The sequence below is a fragment of the Cannabis sativa genome, chromosome 1 (genome assembly GCF_029168945.1).
Source record: "Cannabis sativa cultivar Pink pepper isolate KNU-18-1 chromosome 1, ASM2916894v1, whole genome shotgun sequence".
NCBI lineage: Eukaryota > Viridiplantae > Streptophyta > Magnoliopsida > Rosales > Cannabaceae > Cannabis > Cannabis sativa.
The window spans coordinates 56,403,970-56,422,882 of NC_083601.1; the positions used below are offsets into that span (position 1 = coordinate 56,403,970).

At 33.4% G+C, this 18,913-nt stretch overlaps 1 protein-coding gene across 1 annotated transcript; it reads left to right on the top strand.

Moving 5' to 3' along the window:
- The first annotated feature begins 13,936 nt into the window (after positions 1–13,936).
- On the top strand, positions 13,937–18,629 carry LOC115703969 (uncharacterized). The gene is made up of 9 exons (XM_061108621.1): positions 13,937–14,518; positions 15,707–16,603; positions 16,706–17,119; positions 17,214–17,300; positions 17,468–17,563; positions 17,649–17,726; positions 17,846–18,073; positions 18,180–18,412; positions 18,506–18,629. The coding sequence occupies exons 1-8, from the start codon at positions 14,228–14,230 to the stop codon at positions 18,363–18,365; spliced, it is 2,277 nt and encodes a 758-aa protein (XP_060964604.1). The 5' UTR covers positions 13,937–14,227; the 3' UTR covers positions 18,366–18,412; positions 18,506–18,629.
- The last annotated feature ends 284 nt before the right edge of the window (positions 18,630–18,913 follow it).

Genomic DNA, 18,913 nt, shown 5'->3' on the forward strand with positions numbered 1-18,913 from the left:
CCACGGAACCGCTTGCTTTGCCCCGAGCCACCAGAAGCCGGAACAATTTTTCTTTTCTGCTCAATGGTGGAGTCACCACCATCCCTACCATAAACAGGAGTAGGAACAGTGGGGGTTCCACCAACACTCGGAGTCACCCGGGGCTCCTGAAGGAATTTCACTGCCCCCTCAGCTCTTAAAGCCTTCTCAACCATCTCCGCATATGTGGTTGCTTTCGTAGTAGTAATCACTAGATCATGCCGGATCTTTGCACTCAAACCCGCCAAATATTTTTCTTTCTTGCTAAAATCAGTCGGCACAATTCCCGCCGCCAACTTAGCCAACCGATCAAACTTTGTCGTATATTCAGTGACTGACATTCCCTCAGTTTGAACTAAATCAGTGAACTCCTTCCGCTTTGCACTGCGGACTGCTTCATTGTAATACTTGGAGTTAAATAACTCCTTGAATTCTTCCCAAGTCGTCAGCGTGACGTCTCGAGTGAGGGTTATCAACTCCCACCACACGAGAGCGTCTTCCTGAAATTGGAAAGTGGAGCAGGTCACCCGATCATTTCCAACCACTCCCAGAAAATTAAGGATGCGTTCAATCACTGAAAGCCACTGCTCGGCCTTCATCACATCAGGGCCTCCCAGAAACACTGGAGGTGCCTGTTTCCGGAATCTTTCATACAACGGCTCCATACGGTTGCCAACAACAGGTTGTTCTGCTGGCACCGCAGGAACTGCAACGGCCTGAACCACTTGAGGAGGCACGGCAGGAGGACCCTGCTTCCTCAACCTTTGAATCTCTTCATCTTGCTGGCGGATTCTATCTTGCATCTCAGCAAATCTTTGCTCCCAATCAGGAGGAGCTTGAGGTGGATTTACAGGGCGACCACCCTAAGCTCTACCACGGCCACGGCCGCGACCACGAGGATTTTGAGGATTCCCCTGACCGCCTCCGGTCTCTACCATGCCACCTTGACTTCTTGTATTTCGTGGGGCGTCCATTTAATAGGACTTAGCCTGCGAATCCATAAGCCAGGCAGGTTAGACAGCGATCAAAACTTAACACCGCTCTTTAAAGACTTAAAAGGCAACACATTTTTTTTTTTATAAATAATTAATTAAAATCTAATATGCTTCCTATCATGCTTTCACATTCACATTTATTTAAAATACTAAACAAGTACAGGCTTACTGAACCGTGAACCGAGCTTTCTCTGATGAAGATTGTACATGTCATAGCAAGCTTCGGTAGACAAACCTGGCGGCTCTGATACCAAAATTGTAACGCCCTAATGCTAAGGCACGCTACAGTGCTTTTTCAATTATTGTGCAATCTTTGCTAATCAAAGAAATTTCTCTGAAAAACGTGTTAAATTAAAACTTTTGCTTTAAATATTAAACTTTGTAATATAATATAATATTTACAAATTCCGGGATCCTGATTTCAAACTTTGTAAAATCTACTGTTCAAACTTTACATTTCAAAATACATAATTTTTAGGTCGCACAACGACTTTCAAAATACAACTCCCAGATGTCCCGAGACCGAACACTCCAGGTCGCGCTGCTTGACATGTACAATCACACCCGAGCTCAGGTTCATTCTTGTTCAGCCTTTGCCTTTCCTTTACCTACACATGGAAGCAGAAACTGTGAGTCAACAGACTCAGTAAGAAATGAATATAACATACCATATAATTTCCGACCTGTAAATAGGCGCCCATACACCTATTTACAGAGCTTAACAAATGAGTATGAACGTTCAATACCAGGGTACAACCACTATACCACATACACATCGTACCTCACTGTACGAGTGTTGGTAGGGTTTACCCCGATCACTGAGTAACACTGAGTGATGTACCACACACCTTAGCATCTTTCCATGCTTGTGTTGGTATCACTATCTCGTACTCACAATCACAATAATCACTATACCAATGCACTCTATAACTTATTCATACAAGTGTTGGTAGTGCTTAACATAATTCAAGCATGCATATATAAACACATATACACACATTCAGATAATCACATCATACATTATACACAGTTCTTACCAGTTTTCTGAATTCAAGTGTGCTGGCCGACCTGAACGGAAATCACGTGCTAGATGGATGCCCTAATCACAATAACAGCAACACAGAAGAGTGACTCGCTAAATCACTTTCCGGGACTTAAATTTGAAACTAAAAGTTTCCCTATCGATAAACCTCATGGCAATACCCTAAATATCTCAAAATTGGCCAAAACTAGGGTTCTGGAAAATCCCCCAAAAGGCAGACCGGTTCCCAACCGGCAATCCGGTTCTGGGTCACCAACCGGTCGACCGGTTGCCACTGGTCCCCCAGAACCGGTCGACCGGTTCTGTGCTGGGAACACAAAAATCATCCCCCTTAATTCAATTCAACCCCAAACCTTTCCAAACTCTCCAGTATACCTATACAATGCATACACAATAATTTCCAACCAACAATTCATAGAACAAACCAACAATACTCAACTTGCCATTAAAGACCAAAGCTTTGAATTCAAAGCTCAAGGTTGCACAAATTTCAACCCAATCAACAATAACAGCTGCTAGGAACTTAAATTAACTCAAACTAACCCCAGAAATTGAACTCCAAACATTTTAAAACCTAACAGCTCCAAACACCAAGAGTCACATATTCAACCTAACTAAAAGCTTAAAAAAAACAACAACCAAAGGTCTAGGGTTTTACCTCACTTGAAATTGCCTTGAATCTTTGCTTAATCCCAAAGAAAAGAGAAGAAAATTCTGGTTTTGGTCCTTGGTTTGTCCCAGCCGAAAGCAAGAAAGAGAGAGTTCAAGTGGATTTGATTTTCTTTATTTTTCCTTTATTTTTCAAATGAAAATGAGTTAATCAACTTAACTCTTTCTAACTTAAAATGCTAGGTGTCAACTAAAGGGACAACCACCTATTCCATTTATTAGCAAATGACTAAAATGCCCCTTATCTTAAAACTAGGGTATATCTAAAGCTAGGGGTAAAATGGTCAATTCCATAACCCCGCTCAATCCCGATAACTTATTTTCTCTAGAATATTTCCCACTATGAAATAGGATTCTAAACTTACCCATGTGATCAATCTAGCCATCCATCGCATTTTCCGTTCTCGCCAATCAAAAATTACAAAATTAACATATTTCACATATAAACTAAATAATACTCCTAGAGTTTAATAAAATCTCCAGAATTGAGAAATTATAACTCTAATATTTATTTCTAAATATTGGGGTCCACATTTAAAATTAATTCACAAATTATAATAAAATAATAAAAATTAGTGCTAATTGCCTTTACTAATCCACATTACTAGAGCGGTCATTACAACGGTAATTTAATCCCTTTACAGTTTAGATCATTCATATAGAGGATCATTGATGACATTAGGATTATAACAAAGGATACCTAATGATGTGTCTATATGGTGGAACATATAGAGCATTCTATATACTGAGAGTGCAATTCTAAGTTCTATGCGTGGATTCAACGAAGAATTAATAAGTTAGTGAATTTTAGTAATAAATTCTTGATCTACTTATTGGAAGCTCGGTTATATAGACCCATGGTCCCCGCACTAGTTGAGATAATATTGCTTGTAAGACTCATGTATTGGTTTTGATTAATCAATTATAATTCTCAAATTAGACTATGTCTATTTGTGAATTTTTCACTAAGTAAGGGAGAAATTGTAAAGAAAGAGTTTTAGGGGCATATTTGTTAATTATGATACTTTGTATGGTTCAATTAATAAATATGATAAATGACAATATTATTTAATAATTATTTATAGTTATTAAATAGTTAGAATTGGCATTTAAATGGTTGAATTTGAAAATTAATGTTTTTGAGAAAATCAGATGCAGAAAAGATAAAACTGCAAAATTGCAAAAAGTGAGGCCCAAATCCACTTGTATAGGGCCGGCCACTTTTGTATGAAACTTAAACTGATATTTTCATTATTTTAATGCCAAATAATTCAAACCTAACCCTACTGGAATGTTATAAATAGATAGTGAAGGCTTCAAGAAATTTACACTAAAATTTCACACTTCTAATTCAGAAAAAACTGAGCATCTCTCTCTCTCTCCCTATCTTTGGCCGAACCCACTTTCTCTCTCTTCTTCCTTCAATTTCAAAATCCTTAGTGTTAGAGTAGTGCCCACACACAGCAAGTGATACCTCAATTATATTGAGGAAGATCGTGAAGAAAGACTTTCAGCAAAAAGGAGTTTCAGCACTAAAGAATCAGAGAAAGAGATCCAGGTTCAGATATTGATAATGCTCTGCTACAGAAAGAAATCAAGAGCTAGATATCTGAACGGAAGGAGTCATTATATTCCGCTGCACCAAATGTAAGGTTTCCTAAACTTTATATGTGTTTATTTCATCGTTTTAGAAAGTTCATATTTAGGGTGTTAATCAACATACTTGTGAGTAGATCTAAGATCCTGGTAAAATAATTTCCAACAGTTTTACAAGGTCTGTAAAACCGGTTAACCGGTTTACATGCCAGGACCCTAAAATTCCAAATTCTCTTCATCTGAGTTATTTCCCGAGCATAGTTTAGTTTCCCTTAGCGTTTAGGGTAGTAGTATATTGAATATGTCATCCAAATTACCCTTGGTTTTGAGCTAGGGTTTTGGAATAGTTGTTCGAGTAATTTACCTAATTGTGTTATGTGACTTAGGACCTCCGTTTAATTCAAGGATTTTCTATTCAAGTCGACCGGCACGCTTGAATCTAGAACGAAGTAAGATAGCATAAATAATATATATATATCTTATTTTATGCTTGTATTAGTTGTTTATACTACTAACACTAATGGAAATGTGGTTTTAAGGGTGTTAGTACAGTGTAGGATTTTAGAGTAGTTATAGTGTTACCAACACGAGTACCATGGGAGGTACGTCCTGCATGTGGTACAACACTTAGTAACTCCTGGGAGTACAGTGAAGACCCTACCAACACTAGTATAGAGTTTATACTTTAGTGCATATGGTATAGTGGTCGTACATTCATTAAGAACGTTTTTAACCATTTGGTGAGCTTGGTTGATGAGCTCAGGACGGCTTAAGCATAAAGACGATAGAGATGCTTTCATATATGTTATGCATTTCTTACTGAGTCTGTTGACTCATTAGTTTGCTACCTTGTGTAGGTAAAGGGAAAGCTAAGCTGGAGGAACAGTGAGTTGGAGCTTGGCAGTGATTGTACATATGGCGGCAGTGCAGCCTGGAGGGTTTCGATCTTTCAACATTTTTGAGTTGTATTTTGTAGTTTCCTGTTGTAAAATATATATATACTAATGATAGTTTGCAACTTTGTATATAGTAAAATGTAAATTTTCAACTGTGTTTTGAAAAACTCGGGATCCCGACTATAAAGTTTTAATATCTATAATATATTTTAGATTACGTATTTGAATTTAGCAAGTATTAAATACGGGCGTTACAGAAAATGTACATATCGACCCTTTCGGCCTGTGTGGCTAGGTTGCCATAAGTTATTTTTGGTTGTATCTGCTGTGTATTTTGACTTACTATTGTATATAGTCCTTTTGTAAAACTTTGTAACAGGGATCCTCAGAACCAGGGACGGAGGTACATGGTTATTTATAGTGGTCATGGCCCCCCTAACATATACGTAATTATGTATATGTAATTCTAAGTCTTAAACTTTAGTATAGTGTAATTGGCCCCCTAGCATACATGTAATTATATATATAATTCTAAGTCTTAAAATTTAATATATTGTAATTGAATTTTTCTAATAATTATTATATAGTGGCTCCTTTAAAAAAGTCAAAGTAAAATTTAAAGAAAATAATATATATTTTGTCTACAGTAATACTAACAAATTATACACAATTATTACTTTCCTTTATAAAAAGAATAACAAGTGTCATTTTTCTTTTAAAGTATTTATTTATATTCTTTAATAATATTTATTTAGTTTATTTGCTAGTTAGACCATTACAACTTCACAATGTTTTCCAAATAATTGGTTTAAAAAAAAGTGGAAAACTTCTTCATTTTATTATTTTAGCAACCGTTTCTGATTTATTTATGTCAGTCGTTAGCAAGAACGAAAAAAGAAAAAAAAAATAAATTTGTGTATAAAGTAGTAACTCTTATTCTACACTTCCAGCTACTACAAATCAATCTTTTTTCGCTATGAATATAGTGAAAATTACACTTCGCAACAAAATAAAAGATATATTTTTAAGTAATTGTTTGTTAGTGTATATAGAAAAAAAAATTGCTAAAAAAATTAGCATAAATTCACTTATATATGACTTTTATGATATTTAAGAGAGACGTATTATATTTTCATTTTAATTATAATATTAATAATATATTTTGAATTATCTAACACTATTTATAATATAGTTTGGCCCCCGTTGAATTTCGACACTGGCTCCGCCCTTGCTCAGAACAAATTTTCAGTGTTGTTATGTTCATTACTATGGTTTTGTTTTAGTAAAGTTTTATATATTATCATGGATTTTAATAGCTAATAATCTATTTTACTAAACTAGTTTATAAAACTACACACGTGGCGTCCCTATAGATTAGGGCGTTACAACTTGGTATAAGAGTAGTCATGGTTTTAATGGTCCTAAAGACTGGTTGGTTTTAAAGTATTGTAAGGGCGAAGACAGGTCGACTCATAGTATTGTAAGTGTTTGTATTAATTGCTATTAGATTACTTGTCTAGATTATTATAAAGCATGTTGGAAAAGTAATGTAACGATGATTGTTATAGGAATATGTGTGTGACATATGCATATTGATATTGATATCTATTGAATTTTGAATGGTTGGAAATTTTGGATCGCAAGTGCATGCAGCAGTAGTCTGGGCGTTTGAACTTTGAGCTGGGGCTCGGGGTAAGTGGTGAGGAAGATCATCCTTAACCACCTTAGAACTAGGAACAAGTGTTTGTTGCCATGCAAGAGGCAATTAGGCAGTAAGGGTAGAAAATTCGAGACCCGACAGAGCAACAGGCTCGTCCTGCACCTATATTGGAACCTCAGATAGTGCAGCACAATGTTGGAGATTGTACGGAACCGATTCATGAGCGCTTCAGGAAATAAAATTTGCCTATGTTTGAGGGTGGTCTAGATCCACTAAAGGAAAAATAGTGGATAAGTATGATATTTCCCTCTATCTTTGACTTTATGTGGGTCAAGGTTAATGACCGGGTACGATGTGTTGTATACATATTATGTGATGATGCCCAGATATGGTGGGAGATCGTATCTAAAGGTCATGCTTTGCATACAATGACTTGGGATGCATTTCGGTCAATATTTTATGAGAAGTATTATAACAATTTCATTCATGTCGCCCAAGCAGAAGAGTTTGCACAGTTAGTTCATGGTAGCATGACTGTGACTGGTTGGCCAAGTTTGCTTCTGATGAAGTGACCACTGAAGCTGTACGAAAAGCCAAGTTTATTAGAGGCTTGGAGGAATACATTGGTAGAGATGTTATTATGGAAGCCAAAAAAATAAGGGGTTGTGAAGACTTATCCTCAAATTGTGGATTTAGCTCTCACTACTGAGGGGGTTGAAGATTTAATTTGTAAAAAGAGTAATCAGAGAAAGGATGCGTGGAAGATAGTGTCTGACACTGGAATGAGCAAGGGATCTAATCCCAATGATTGAAAGAGGAATCAAAATGAACCACCGATTATGGATTCAAACATAAGATTTTAGGGTAACCACTCTTTTCGTCGGGATAGAAATGAAGTTTGGGCATCCTACCCCGAATGGCCAAAATGCAAGAGATGCCATTTGGGCGAATGTCAGACCAAAGCTTGCTTCCAATGTGGAGTAGCATGAAATTTTAGAAATAAGTGCTCGGAGCTACAGAAGACTGAAGTCAAGAAAGAAAACCATAAGGCTTTCCAATGTATTCTGTTTATATAGAATTGAATTAAACTTGTGAGAGGATCTTCCTCACAAATGAAAATCGAGTCACTTTCTGAAGGCCCGAATGAAGAATGCGAGAAGTAAGCAGGATCCAAGCAAAGATTGTTGGTTCCACAAAGATGTAGGACATACTACTGAAGAATGTTGCCAATTGGAAGATGAGATTGAAGGACTTATTTCCCGCGGATACGTAGATAGTATATGAGAAACATGGGAAATGAAAAGAACCAACCCAACAACCAAAACCAAAACCATAGTGTACAATCTCCCCTAGTTGAAGGCGATGACATTCTGGTTATTTTTGGAGGGCCACATCTCGCTAGAACCAGCAATAGTGCCCAAAAATGTATATTAACCAAGTAAAAAGTCAAGTATTAGTTTTTGCACTTGAGGAACCCCCAATAATCCTCATTGACGAAGATGCGACACATGTGCAATTCCAACACACAGATCCTCTACTTATCACACAAATTTTCTAACTTATATTTTATAAACAATTAAATATTCCACAAAATAACCAATTTTGAATTTGAAAATATTATGGTTAGAATATCTATAAAAAATATTTATGTTAATTTTAAATTTATTAATTATTTAATTTATCATATAAGATAATTTTAATATAATATTTCAAATTAAAAGATAAGGCTATCATTCAATTTAAAATATGCCCAATATTAAAATATCTAATCTCATAATTAAATAATATATAAATATTAAAGAAATTAATAAATTTTTAAAATCTGACCATAGTTTAAAAATAAAATAATCAGTTTTTAAATTTAAACCTCAAAATATCAAAAAATTAATAATAATCTATTAAAATTAAATATTATTAATAAAATTGATATTTAAGTTTAAATATATTAAAATAATATTTTATTTAATTATTTTTAGAGTTTGAAATTGGGAAAATTCAAAATTTGTGGAAAAAAATCCACAAAAATCGCATCTTTGGTGTTACTGCCCAAGAGGCTGCACGTGCAGCCAGAGAAGGCTGCAAGCAGCCTGAATGAGCGCGGAAGGGAGGAAGCTGCAGCCTCATCTGCCGAGAAATCTCAGCAGGTTACAAGGTTCCTATGCGCATGGACGTGTCCAAGCAGGCTGACGAGCGAATTCAGACAGCGTGATGTCTGAGGCACGCGCACGTGCACGAGCACCTTGTCCAAGTGACAGGTGCGTGCGATGCGATCCTCTTGACACCAATTTGACCCGAAACTTCAAATTAACATAACTTTCTCATTTTTTATCATAATCGAGTTCTGTAAAAAATAAAGTTGCTCAATTTTTCACAAGGAATCCAAATAAATTATTTTCAGAATGAAAACAAAATTATTTTTATGGAAAAATTTTGTAATTCACATATATTCATCAAATAACACATAAACCAACATGAACACATCCAAATCAACACAATAAATAATATTCATCATTTTAAATTCATATTTCATGAATGTAAATCATTACCATGGCTTGGGAATATTTTACAAGGATTGGGATTTACTATCAAGTATGTTGATTAACATCCTAAATATGGATATCTCTAAAACAATGAAATTAAACATATAAGAGTTTAAAATACCTTACATTGGTTGGAGTGGAGTATAATGACTCCTTCCGCTCAGATCTTTAACCCTTGTTCCTTTCTGTCACAGAGTATAATCAAGATCTGAGCCTGGATCTCTTTCTCTCCTTCGGGTTTGGTTACCCTCGTCTTACTCACTATGATTGAGTACTTGACTTGCTATGTGTGGGCATGACACTCTATCACAAAAGGTTCAAATATGAAGAACAATGAAGGAGGCAAAATTACTATAGAAGGAACTCTCTCATTTACTAGTTGTCTGACATAGAAAACTAAATATGATTTGGTTGAAGGCAAGTTTTCAGTTAAGTTAGATGAGATGAGAGCATCATGTTCTTTTTATAGTGTTTCAACTAGGGCTTAGGACTAAATTATATGGATTAAAAAAGAATAAAATATTGGGCGAAAAATCAACAGTAAGGGCCGGCCATAAAGGGACCAATCTCTAGTTACAATTTTGCCACTTTATTTCAACTAGTTTTTCCTCTTTCAATAATACCATATTTTCTAATTCAATCCATTAAATACCAAAACTATTTATTTAATAATTATCATTAACTATCAAATATAATTACTATTTATATTATTTATTAATTAGACCATACAAAGTCTCATAATTAATAAATTGATCCCAAAACCTCTTTTATTCACAATTAAGCTCTTGCTTAGTGAAAATTCATAAATAAGACATAGTCTAATTTTAGAATTATAATTGATTAATTAAAATCAATTAACTGAGTCTGCAAGCAGTATTGTCTCAACTAGTGAGGGGACCATGGGCCTATATAACCAAGCTTTCAATATTAAGTAGATCTATAATTTATCAAATAAATTCTTTAACTTATTAATTCTACCTTTCGCCACTATAGATTTGGAATTGAATACACTCTCAATTATGTAGAACACTCTATTGTACCACGACATAGATACGTTATGATTATCCATTGTTACAATCATAATAGTCAAATATCCTCTATAGATGATCTACAATGAATAGGAATAAATTTATCGTTCTATCATTCAATGTATTTTATTCTTAAAACACTTAGATACTTATAAATGATATTTCAGTAAACTAATATAATTACTGAAATAAGATCTCAATCATTTATCTCTATCAAGCCAAGCTCGAATGAAATCATCGTTTCACTTCTAAATATTTTGAAAGCTATAAATTTTATATCTATGATTAGCACTCCCATTCAATTGAACTACCATGTTCCCAAGATGTAAATATCTGCCAGAATCATTGGTTAGCTTCCACGAACAACTTGAAAAATATAAATAATACAAATAAGTTAAACCTAACCATATCAGGATTAAGATCCATAGACCTAAGATCAACCATTGATATTGAGTTAGAAAGATACAACGGTAAGTTTATGATATCTTATCTAAGATCAATATCGGTCCCTTCCAATGTATACTCCATAAATCCGATACTGGTAAACTTTGCCAATACCCTGGAAAGGACATAACACTTATCCAGGTGTAATTATACCTTATCGTCGATTATCATGTCAGTCTAAATCTAGTGAATTGACAAATCATAAAAATTAAACTTTTGAACATATAATCATGATTATATTCTACTGTGCTGACGACACTATAATCATGAACAAATATATATATTTATATATGTTCTGGACTTAATAGAATTTATACATTAAACATAATCATGAAATAAATCATGTGAACCATACGACATAAAAGCGATTTTTGATCTTTATTAATTAGTAAATCTGATTATATTGAAATGGGTTTTATTAGGGCACAGAACCCAACAACCCACTCATATCAAGTCAGTACTCAATCATAGTATGGAAGATTGTGAAGAATTCCAACACCTGAAGGAGATCCTGGTTCAGATCTTGTTATTACTCTGTGACAGAAATGAACAAAGGTTAGATATCTGAACGAAAAGAGCCATAATATTCCGCTACTACCAATGTAAGGTTTTCTACAACTTTATATGTCTTTAATTCATTGTTTTAAGAAATTCATGTTTAGGGTGTTAGATTATAGAATATAATCAAACATACATGTTAGTAAATCTAAATCCTGATAAAATAACTTCCAACATGCCTAGCCATTCCCAACATTACTGAAGAATGCAAAGCGTATGTTAGATTTGATATCTTGGTGAAGAAATTGCCTTCAAGATAAGTACAAAAAGCGGTTACCAATGTGTAATGTGAGGTATAAAGCCAGATGTAATACCACGTCACAACAAACCATAGTCAGCACAACCCTTTTGGATAAAGACAAAGGCAGTTATAGTAGTTTTTTTTTTTTTTTGTATCCATGTGTTGTAATTATGAAACAAAAGGATTGTCCATGTTTCAAGAACGGTTATAAAGATAATATCAGTGGAGAATAACGATGACCCTTAAACACCTTTAAATAAGGGGAAAATTCCCAGATTAATGCACGACAAATATTCTGAATGTGAAGAGAATATATAAAATATTATTGTACTCTGTAAACTCATTAATTATCCATAATAAAATGGACTCGTGAACTATGAAGAATTAACTTCAAAATTACTTAAAAACCTTATTGTTTAGTATTTATTATCATTATTATTATTGTCATTCTGAAATATATTTATAAAATTTAGGCTCATCTATTAGTTAACGAAAAATTGGCGTCCACACATATGTTTATATATATATAAAGGATTGAAATAGTTATAGTTCATATTGTATTACTAAAAATATATTAATATATATTAATTTTTAGAGAAATTTACGGCGAAAGTCCCCAAGAAGTTCACGTTGATACAGATTAGTCCCCAACCTCCAAAAGTAGCGGCAATAGTCCTCAAGGTCACACTTTTTATTTTTCTGTTAGTCCTAATTTTAACTGAGCCATTTTCTTGCCACGTGTCAAAATATTATTGGTCCAAATTATTATTTTAATTTTAAAAAATAAAATAAAAATAAATAACTAAATAAATTATTTAAAAATGATTTTTTTTCTTTTTCTTTTTTTCTTTTCTTCTTCTTCGTCTGTCTTCTTCATCTTCTTCATCTCCACTGTAAAACTGATTCACCTTAACCTACTCCCATCTTGTCATCTTCTTCTTCGTCTATCTTCTTCATCTTTACGGTATATAATTTTGAATAGGTGTATAATTTTTTTATTAATGGCAGCAGTGGAACCAAACAGAGACCCGGCAGTGGAGGAAGACCCAAAGAGGGATGGAGCAGACCCAGGCACGGAGCAAGGGGTCCTAAAGAGAGGTGCTGAAGAGGGAGAAGAAGATACGAAGCCAAACAGAGACAAAGCGGGGCGCTAGGGTTTACTTAAGAGAGAGGAGAAGATCAGAAAGAAGAGGCGGTGAGAGCGGAGGATCCAAATGAAAATGGAGAGTTTGATGAGAATGAGGAAGAAGAAGAAGGGTTTGAGAATGAGAAACCCGAACACGATTGTGTAGCGGCGGCATGGGCAAAGGAGCCGAAAGAGAAGCCTGATATTTGTGGATTCGTGGATACATTTGTGGTTTTGAAAAGGAGATTTCATGGTTTTTTGTTTACATGCTTCCACTTGGATACATTTGTGGCTTTTGTGTTCGCTGTGGATGCTTGGATTGCCATAGTTGATTCAAGGAAGAGTGAGAGAGTGGTTATGGTGGTGGTGGTGGTAGTTTGGGGTTGGGGGTTGGTTGTGGGTTTCTGGCAGTGAGAAGAAGAAGAAGACGAAGAAGAAAAGAAAGAAAAAGATAAAAAAGAAAAAAAGAAATAATTTTTAAATTATTTATTTATTTTAATTTTTATTTTTTTAAAATTAAAATAATAATTTGGACCAATAATATTTTGACACGTGGTAATTTAAAAAAAGTAAATGGCTCAGTTAAAATTAGGACTAACTGACAAATAAAAAGTGTGACCGTGAGGACTATTGCAGTTATCTTAGGAGGTTGGGGACTGCATCAAAGTGACCCTTTTGGGGACTTCTGCTGCAAATTTTCCTAATTTAAAAGTAGTGCTGAACAACAATTTGTTTTGTAGAATTTAATAGTTTTATATTTTATATATTTTATTTAAATTTATTATGTAAAAAATATAAAAACATTTAAATAATTTAAACTAAATTTATGAAAAAAAACATTTTGTAGAAATAGTTGTTTTATATATTCTAAAATTAAAATGGTAAAAAACATAACGAAAATTAAAAAATTATTAAAACATCATAAATATATATATAGTATTTTTTGTAATCTAAAAATGCTTGTGTAAGATTAAATTAATCACCCATATAATAAAAATATTTTTGGCACAAATTAAAGTAAGCAATTGAATGTATTATTTACCGTTATAACATATAACTTACATTAATTCCTAATCCATATGAGAGTTTTTTTTAAAAAAAAAATAAAGAAAATCATGCTGGGAGACACTTTTTGCAATTAAATACTGTATATACCGAATATATTTATATTTGGTAAAAAGTAACGATTTTTTTTGAATTTTTTTTACACGTGTACACGGTTAATATTTTTTAGGGTGGTTGAGTGTTAAACACGATTCCACGTTCTTTTGCACTGTCAAACCATTTCTCACTCAATCACTTCCATTTCTCTTTTCATTTCATCTTCCATTCTCTTATTTTCCCTCATTTTATCATAGTGTTAGGGTTTCTCTCTGCTAGGGTTTGGCATTTCGTTTCATAGTTAAAACATTCAATGGTGCGTACTAGGGGTTCAATGTCTCCATCACCGGAGGTGTCTGGTTCGAAGAAGAAGGTTGAAAAAGCAGAGGAGGTTTCGAAAAACATGGTTGGTTCTGGTTCGAAGGTTGTTGAGTCTGATAAGGAGAAGAAGAACAAGAATCTCTCCATTTCGAAGAGCAGTGGTGTTTCTGAAGCTACCTCTGACGATCGGCGCTCTAAGAAATTGAAGAGTGTTGTTGAAGATGAGGATGATTTTGATTCAGAATGTGATGAAGCACCTATTGTGTTGCCAAAAAAATTGAAGGTTAGTATATTGTTTCTATATTCTGAATTTGATTCTCGTTAATGTGGATGCACATTTATATGATAGTTGTTTTTTTTGTATACAGAGTTGTTTAGTATACTAAGTTGTTCACATTTTGTTTGTGTGTTGTTTAGAGATCTATGTGTAGCCTTTTAAGTGAATATTTTATATGTTAGTATAGTTTCTTGGTTTTTTTAGTAGTTTTTTTGTTTACCGAGTTCTATAATTTACTGAGTAGTTTATTTTTTTGGTATTTTGTATTGTTATTCAAATGTTACAGTTTACTGTACAGTTTCTTAATGTATGGTATATTTAGTTTCTTTGTTTTTAATGTGTTTATGATTTAGTAGTCTTCCTTTCTATTTACTTGTGTTTTACTTAGTTTTTATTTTGTGCACACCAACTGTTTGGGAATTTGTTTCTGAGAGTGCCCGTAAAGAAATTTTTGGTTTACTGAGTAGTTTACTGAGTAGTTTATTTTTTAGGTATTTTTTTTTGTTATTCACATGTTATAGTTTACTGTACAGTTTCTTAATGAATGGTATATATATTTAGTTTTTAGATTTTTTAGTGTATTTTTTTGGTCTTTAATGTGTTTGTGATTAATTTATGATTTAGTAGTTTTTTTGCTTTAATTTTTGTTGTTATACTATTTAGTATACTGGTTTGTTGCTCTTTGTTGATGTTATGGTGAATTTTTGCTAGTGGATTTATCTAGGATTAGGTATTTTTGATTTGATTAAGGTCATATTTCTTAGTAGAAAGTTTAGTCAATTAATTTTTTTGTATATCTTTCTTTAGAAAAGGATTTTGTTCTACTGAGTTTAATGCATGAAGAAATGAACAAATATAAACCAGTGTTCAATACTATAATTACTGTTGTCATAATATTATATGTTTATGTGTATGTTTGTGTTTATATGCTTTTAGAATTAAAATTCAAGAGAAAATGAAGAGAATAGATTAGTAGGATTAAAATTCTTCATCTTATGATTTTTAGGATCCCATAAAGCTGTTTCTTTAGGATCCCATAGTAATTTTGGTTTACTTATTAGTTTCTTTTTAAATGATAGTTTAGTTGTATTACTAATGTATTACTTTTTATATTTAAATTCATTATTTCAGTATATAATTTACTTGTTAGTTTCTTTTTAAATGTTTCATGTTTGTTTTTAAATTTTCTTACAGGTTTGGGATTTTTACTTGAAACCAGAGGATAGATTTTGTGGAAAAATCATATACTGGTTTGATGTGGGTGTTATTGCAGAAATCAAGGGTAGATTGAATGCTAAGCAACTTACTATGTTTCAAGAATCCTGTTTTGGGCATTTTTTAGATCTTGAGGAGTGCAACATGCAATCTCAGGTTATACACACTGCTTTGTGTAGGGAGGTTCATCAGGCAAATGTCAAGGAAATTTGGTTTGATTTTGGTAATTCTAGGACTCGTTTTGGGTTAGGTGAATTTGCTATTATTAGTGGATTGTTGTGTAAGGGTGACAGTAGTATGGAAAAATATATAGGAAGGGGAGATACTTTTGTGGACAAGTATTTTAGTGACATGACTGTTAACTATGCTGCCATTAAACAACGATTCTTGAATAGTATCTTCAAAGATGATGTGTTTGCTTTTAGAATGGCTGTGCTTTATTTTGTTACGAATTTCTTGCTTAGTAAGCCTGGTCGCAAGAAAGTAAGTAGTGGGTTACTTCATTTAATTGGTTCTGGTGAGTTTAACAGTTTTCCATGGGGTAAGGTTGCGTATGATACTACTTTGTATAGCTTGAGGACTGTTTTGAAGGAAATAAACAAGAAGAAAGTTGTTGATGAGACGAAGGGTACAGTTGCTTCGAATGCAAAAGGGAAGAACATTAAGGGTAAAGAAAAGGATTACAATAGTAAGACGTACAAGTTGTGTGGTTTCCCTTTTGCGTTTCAGGTTTGGCTCTATGAGGTTATTCCTCTTTTTAAGAAGCAAGGTTTATGTACATATGATGCTTCTCCAGATTATAGGATGTGTAGGTGGAGTAGTGTGGGCAATCCTTTCTCAGGTGAAGTGGAGAAGAAAATATATATGTCAACTAAGGTATGTTTTTGTGATATGTTATTTTATTATTTTTGTGTTGTGTTTTGTTTTTTTTGTTGGTTATGTTACTAATTTTGTTATTTTTATTTTATTTTGTTACAGTTTTCTGTTACCCGCATGTTTCCTTCAGCTGAGGAAAATCAAAAGTTAGATATTGCTGGGTTTGAGTTTTCTTATGGGTCAGAATCTGATGATGATTTTGAGGATGTGAGACAGCCAAGAGTAGATGTTGACAAGACTGGTAGCTCTGGAGTTGAGAAAAAAGCTACTATAAGTCTTGCTGTGTTGGATGAGCTTAAAGATTCGGTGTTGGGGCTTGTAGTTAGGCAAGTTGGATTGGAGTGTGTTTTGAAAGAATTTCGTAAGGAAGTTGATGAAAAATTTGCATTACTTGAGGAAAATTTGAAGGGTTACATTGATCGTAAAGTTGGAGAGGATTTAACTTTTTATTTTGATACGAAGTTTTCAGAATTGAAAGATTTGATTAAAGATAGTATTGCGAATGTTGTACCACAGGTGATGTATTTTGGTTTCTTTTATGATTGATATTGTTTATTTTTAGTTTTATTTGTTAATATGCAATGATTTTTATGTGATTTTGTTTTTGTAGAGTAATGAGGATGAAGATGAGGATGACGGTGGTGGTGGTGGCGTTGATAGTCCCCGTAACCTAGATGACATTAGTGATGATGTTGAGGTACTATTTAGTAGTTTTAAGATTTTTTTTCCAGTTTTTTAGTTGTTTGTATGTTGTGTTTGTGTGTTATTAGTTGCTCTATGATAGTATGGTGATTTATTTAGTATTATTTATTCTGTGTTATAAGTTTTGTTTTCATGTGTTTGTATGGTATTTTTTTATTGTAGCCTACTGTTAAGGGGGATGGTGAAGATGCTGGTGAAGATGTTGCTGATGTGAAGGATGGTGAAGATTGTGTTGGTGGTGACGGTGATGTTTATAAGGTCTGGTTTCTTTTTATTATTATTCAATATTCTCTGTTATAATTTTTGCTACTTAATTGTTTCTTTTTCTGTTTATATTGTGCAGGAAATTAAAAATATTTCCGAGATGTCTGTGAAAGAAGTTGATAGTCAAGATTTTGCTGGTTTATGTTCTTTGGAAAAGGTTAATTTTGTTTATTAATTTTTTTATAGAACAGTTTTGTGTAATTATTGTATTTTTTTTATCATATTAAGTTGTTAACTAATTTGTTTGTTGTTTTTTTTTTTTGTTTTTGTTGTTAGGATATGCCAAATTTTGACATATTGGGTTCGTTATTAGGACAAAATGAGACTGTTGCAATGGTAGAGGATGAAGTTTTGGGTTCTGATGGTGGTAATGTAGGTGGAGTTGAGGGAGTTGCTGAGAAAGTTAGTGCGGGTACCGATGATGGTTTTTCAGAATCTGTGATGGCTGTTATAAATCAGAAAGTGGATGATGTGTGTCATGCATATGAAGTGAAGAAGATTATGGTATGATTTTGTGTTTTGATTTTTTTTTTTTGTTACTGTTGCAATGGCTGTTCTTTAAATATTATTGTTGTTTAATTTAAATGTTACTGTTTGGTTTCTTTTTTAGGACAAGATTAAGGTTTGTGAATCTCCCAAATCAAAGAGGGCTCATAAGCCTAGCGTGGTTTTACAGAGTCCTTACAGAAATGATTTTGGGTCTTCTGGTAGTAATGAAAAGATGAAGAAAAAGAATGTTAAAGGTCAATATGCGTTTAATTCTGGGTTGTTTGATCCTCCGCACGAACTTCAATAGAAGGCATTTGATGAGTGGTTCTGTGTTGGGTTCAAGGATGAGAATAAGTATGTTTTATTGTTTTTATTATGTTTTTTGGTTTATTTTTTTACATTTTTGCATATTTGATATTAAGTATATTGGTTGGTTGCTTTTTTTAGGAAGAAGAAGTTTGTTCAAGGGAAGAATCTTTTTAGTCCTGCTTTAGATTTCTGCATTGATAGTGTTCAGGACAAGTGGTGGTTTTATGATCTTTTGACCCCTGGGAGGTGCCTTAGTGACTCGGTGAGTATCATATTTAGTATTTTTTTTTAATTTTAGTTATGTGGTTTGTAGTTATCTTTTATTTACTCAGATTCTAATCTCTTTTTTCTACAGCATATGGATGTAATATTTTATTACTTGCGAAAGAAGTTGAAGTATGATCCTAATGTTGCAGTGTCTGTAACAACCACAGATTATCATTTCTGTTTTAAGGTGGTTGAATTGTATGATAAGTTTGTCAAGTCTGGAAACAAGATTGATGCTGTCCCTAAGAGTAACATTGTTACTGAATACATGAGTGGGTA

What these genes read in the sequence shown, in the direction of transcription:
- LOC115703969 (XM_061108621.1), top strand. Translation starts at nt 14,228, where the DNA reads ATGGTGCGTACTAGGGGTTCAATGTCTCCATCACCGGAGGTGTCTGGT. An exon ending in TTGCGAATGTTGTACCACAG is followed by an intron (nt 17,120 to 17,213) that starts GTGATGTATTTT and finishes TTGTTTTTGTAG; the next exon opens with AGTAATGAGGATGAAGATGA. An exon ending in ATGAAGTGAAGAAGATTATG is followed by an intron (nt 18,074 to 18,179) that starts GTATGATTTTGT and finishes TTTCTTTTTTAG; the next exon opens with GACAAGATTAAGGTTTGTGA.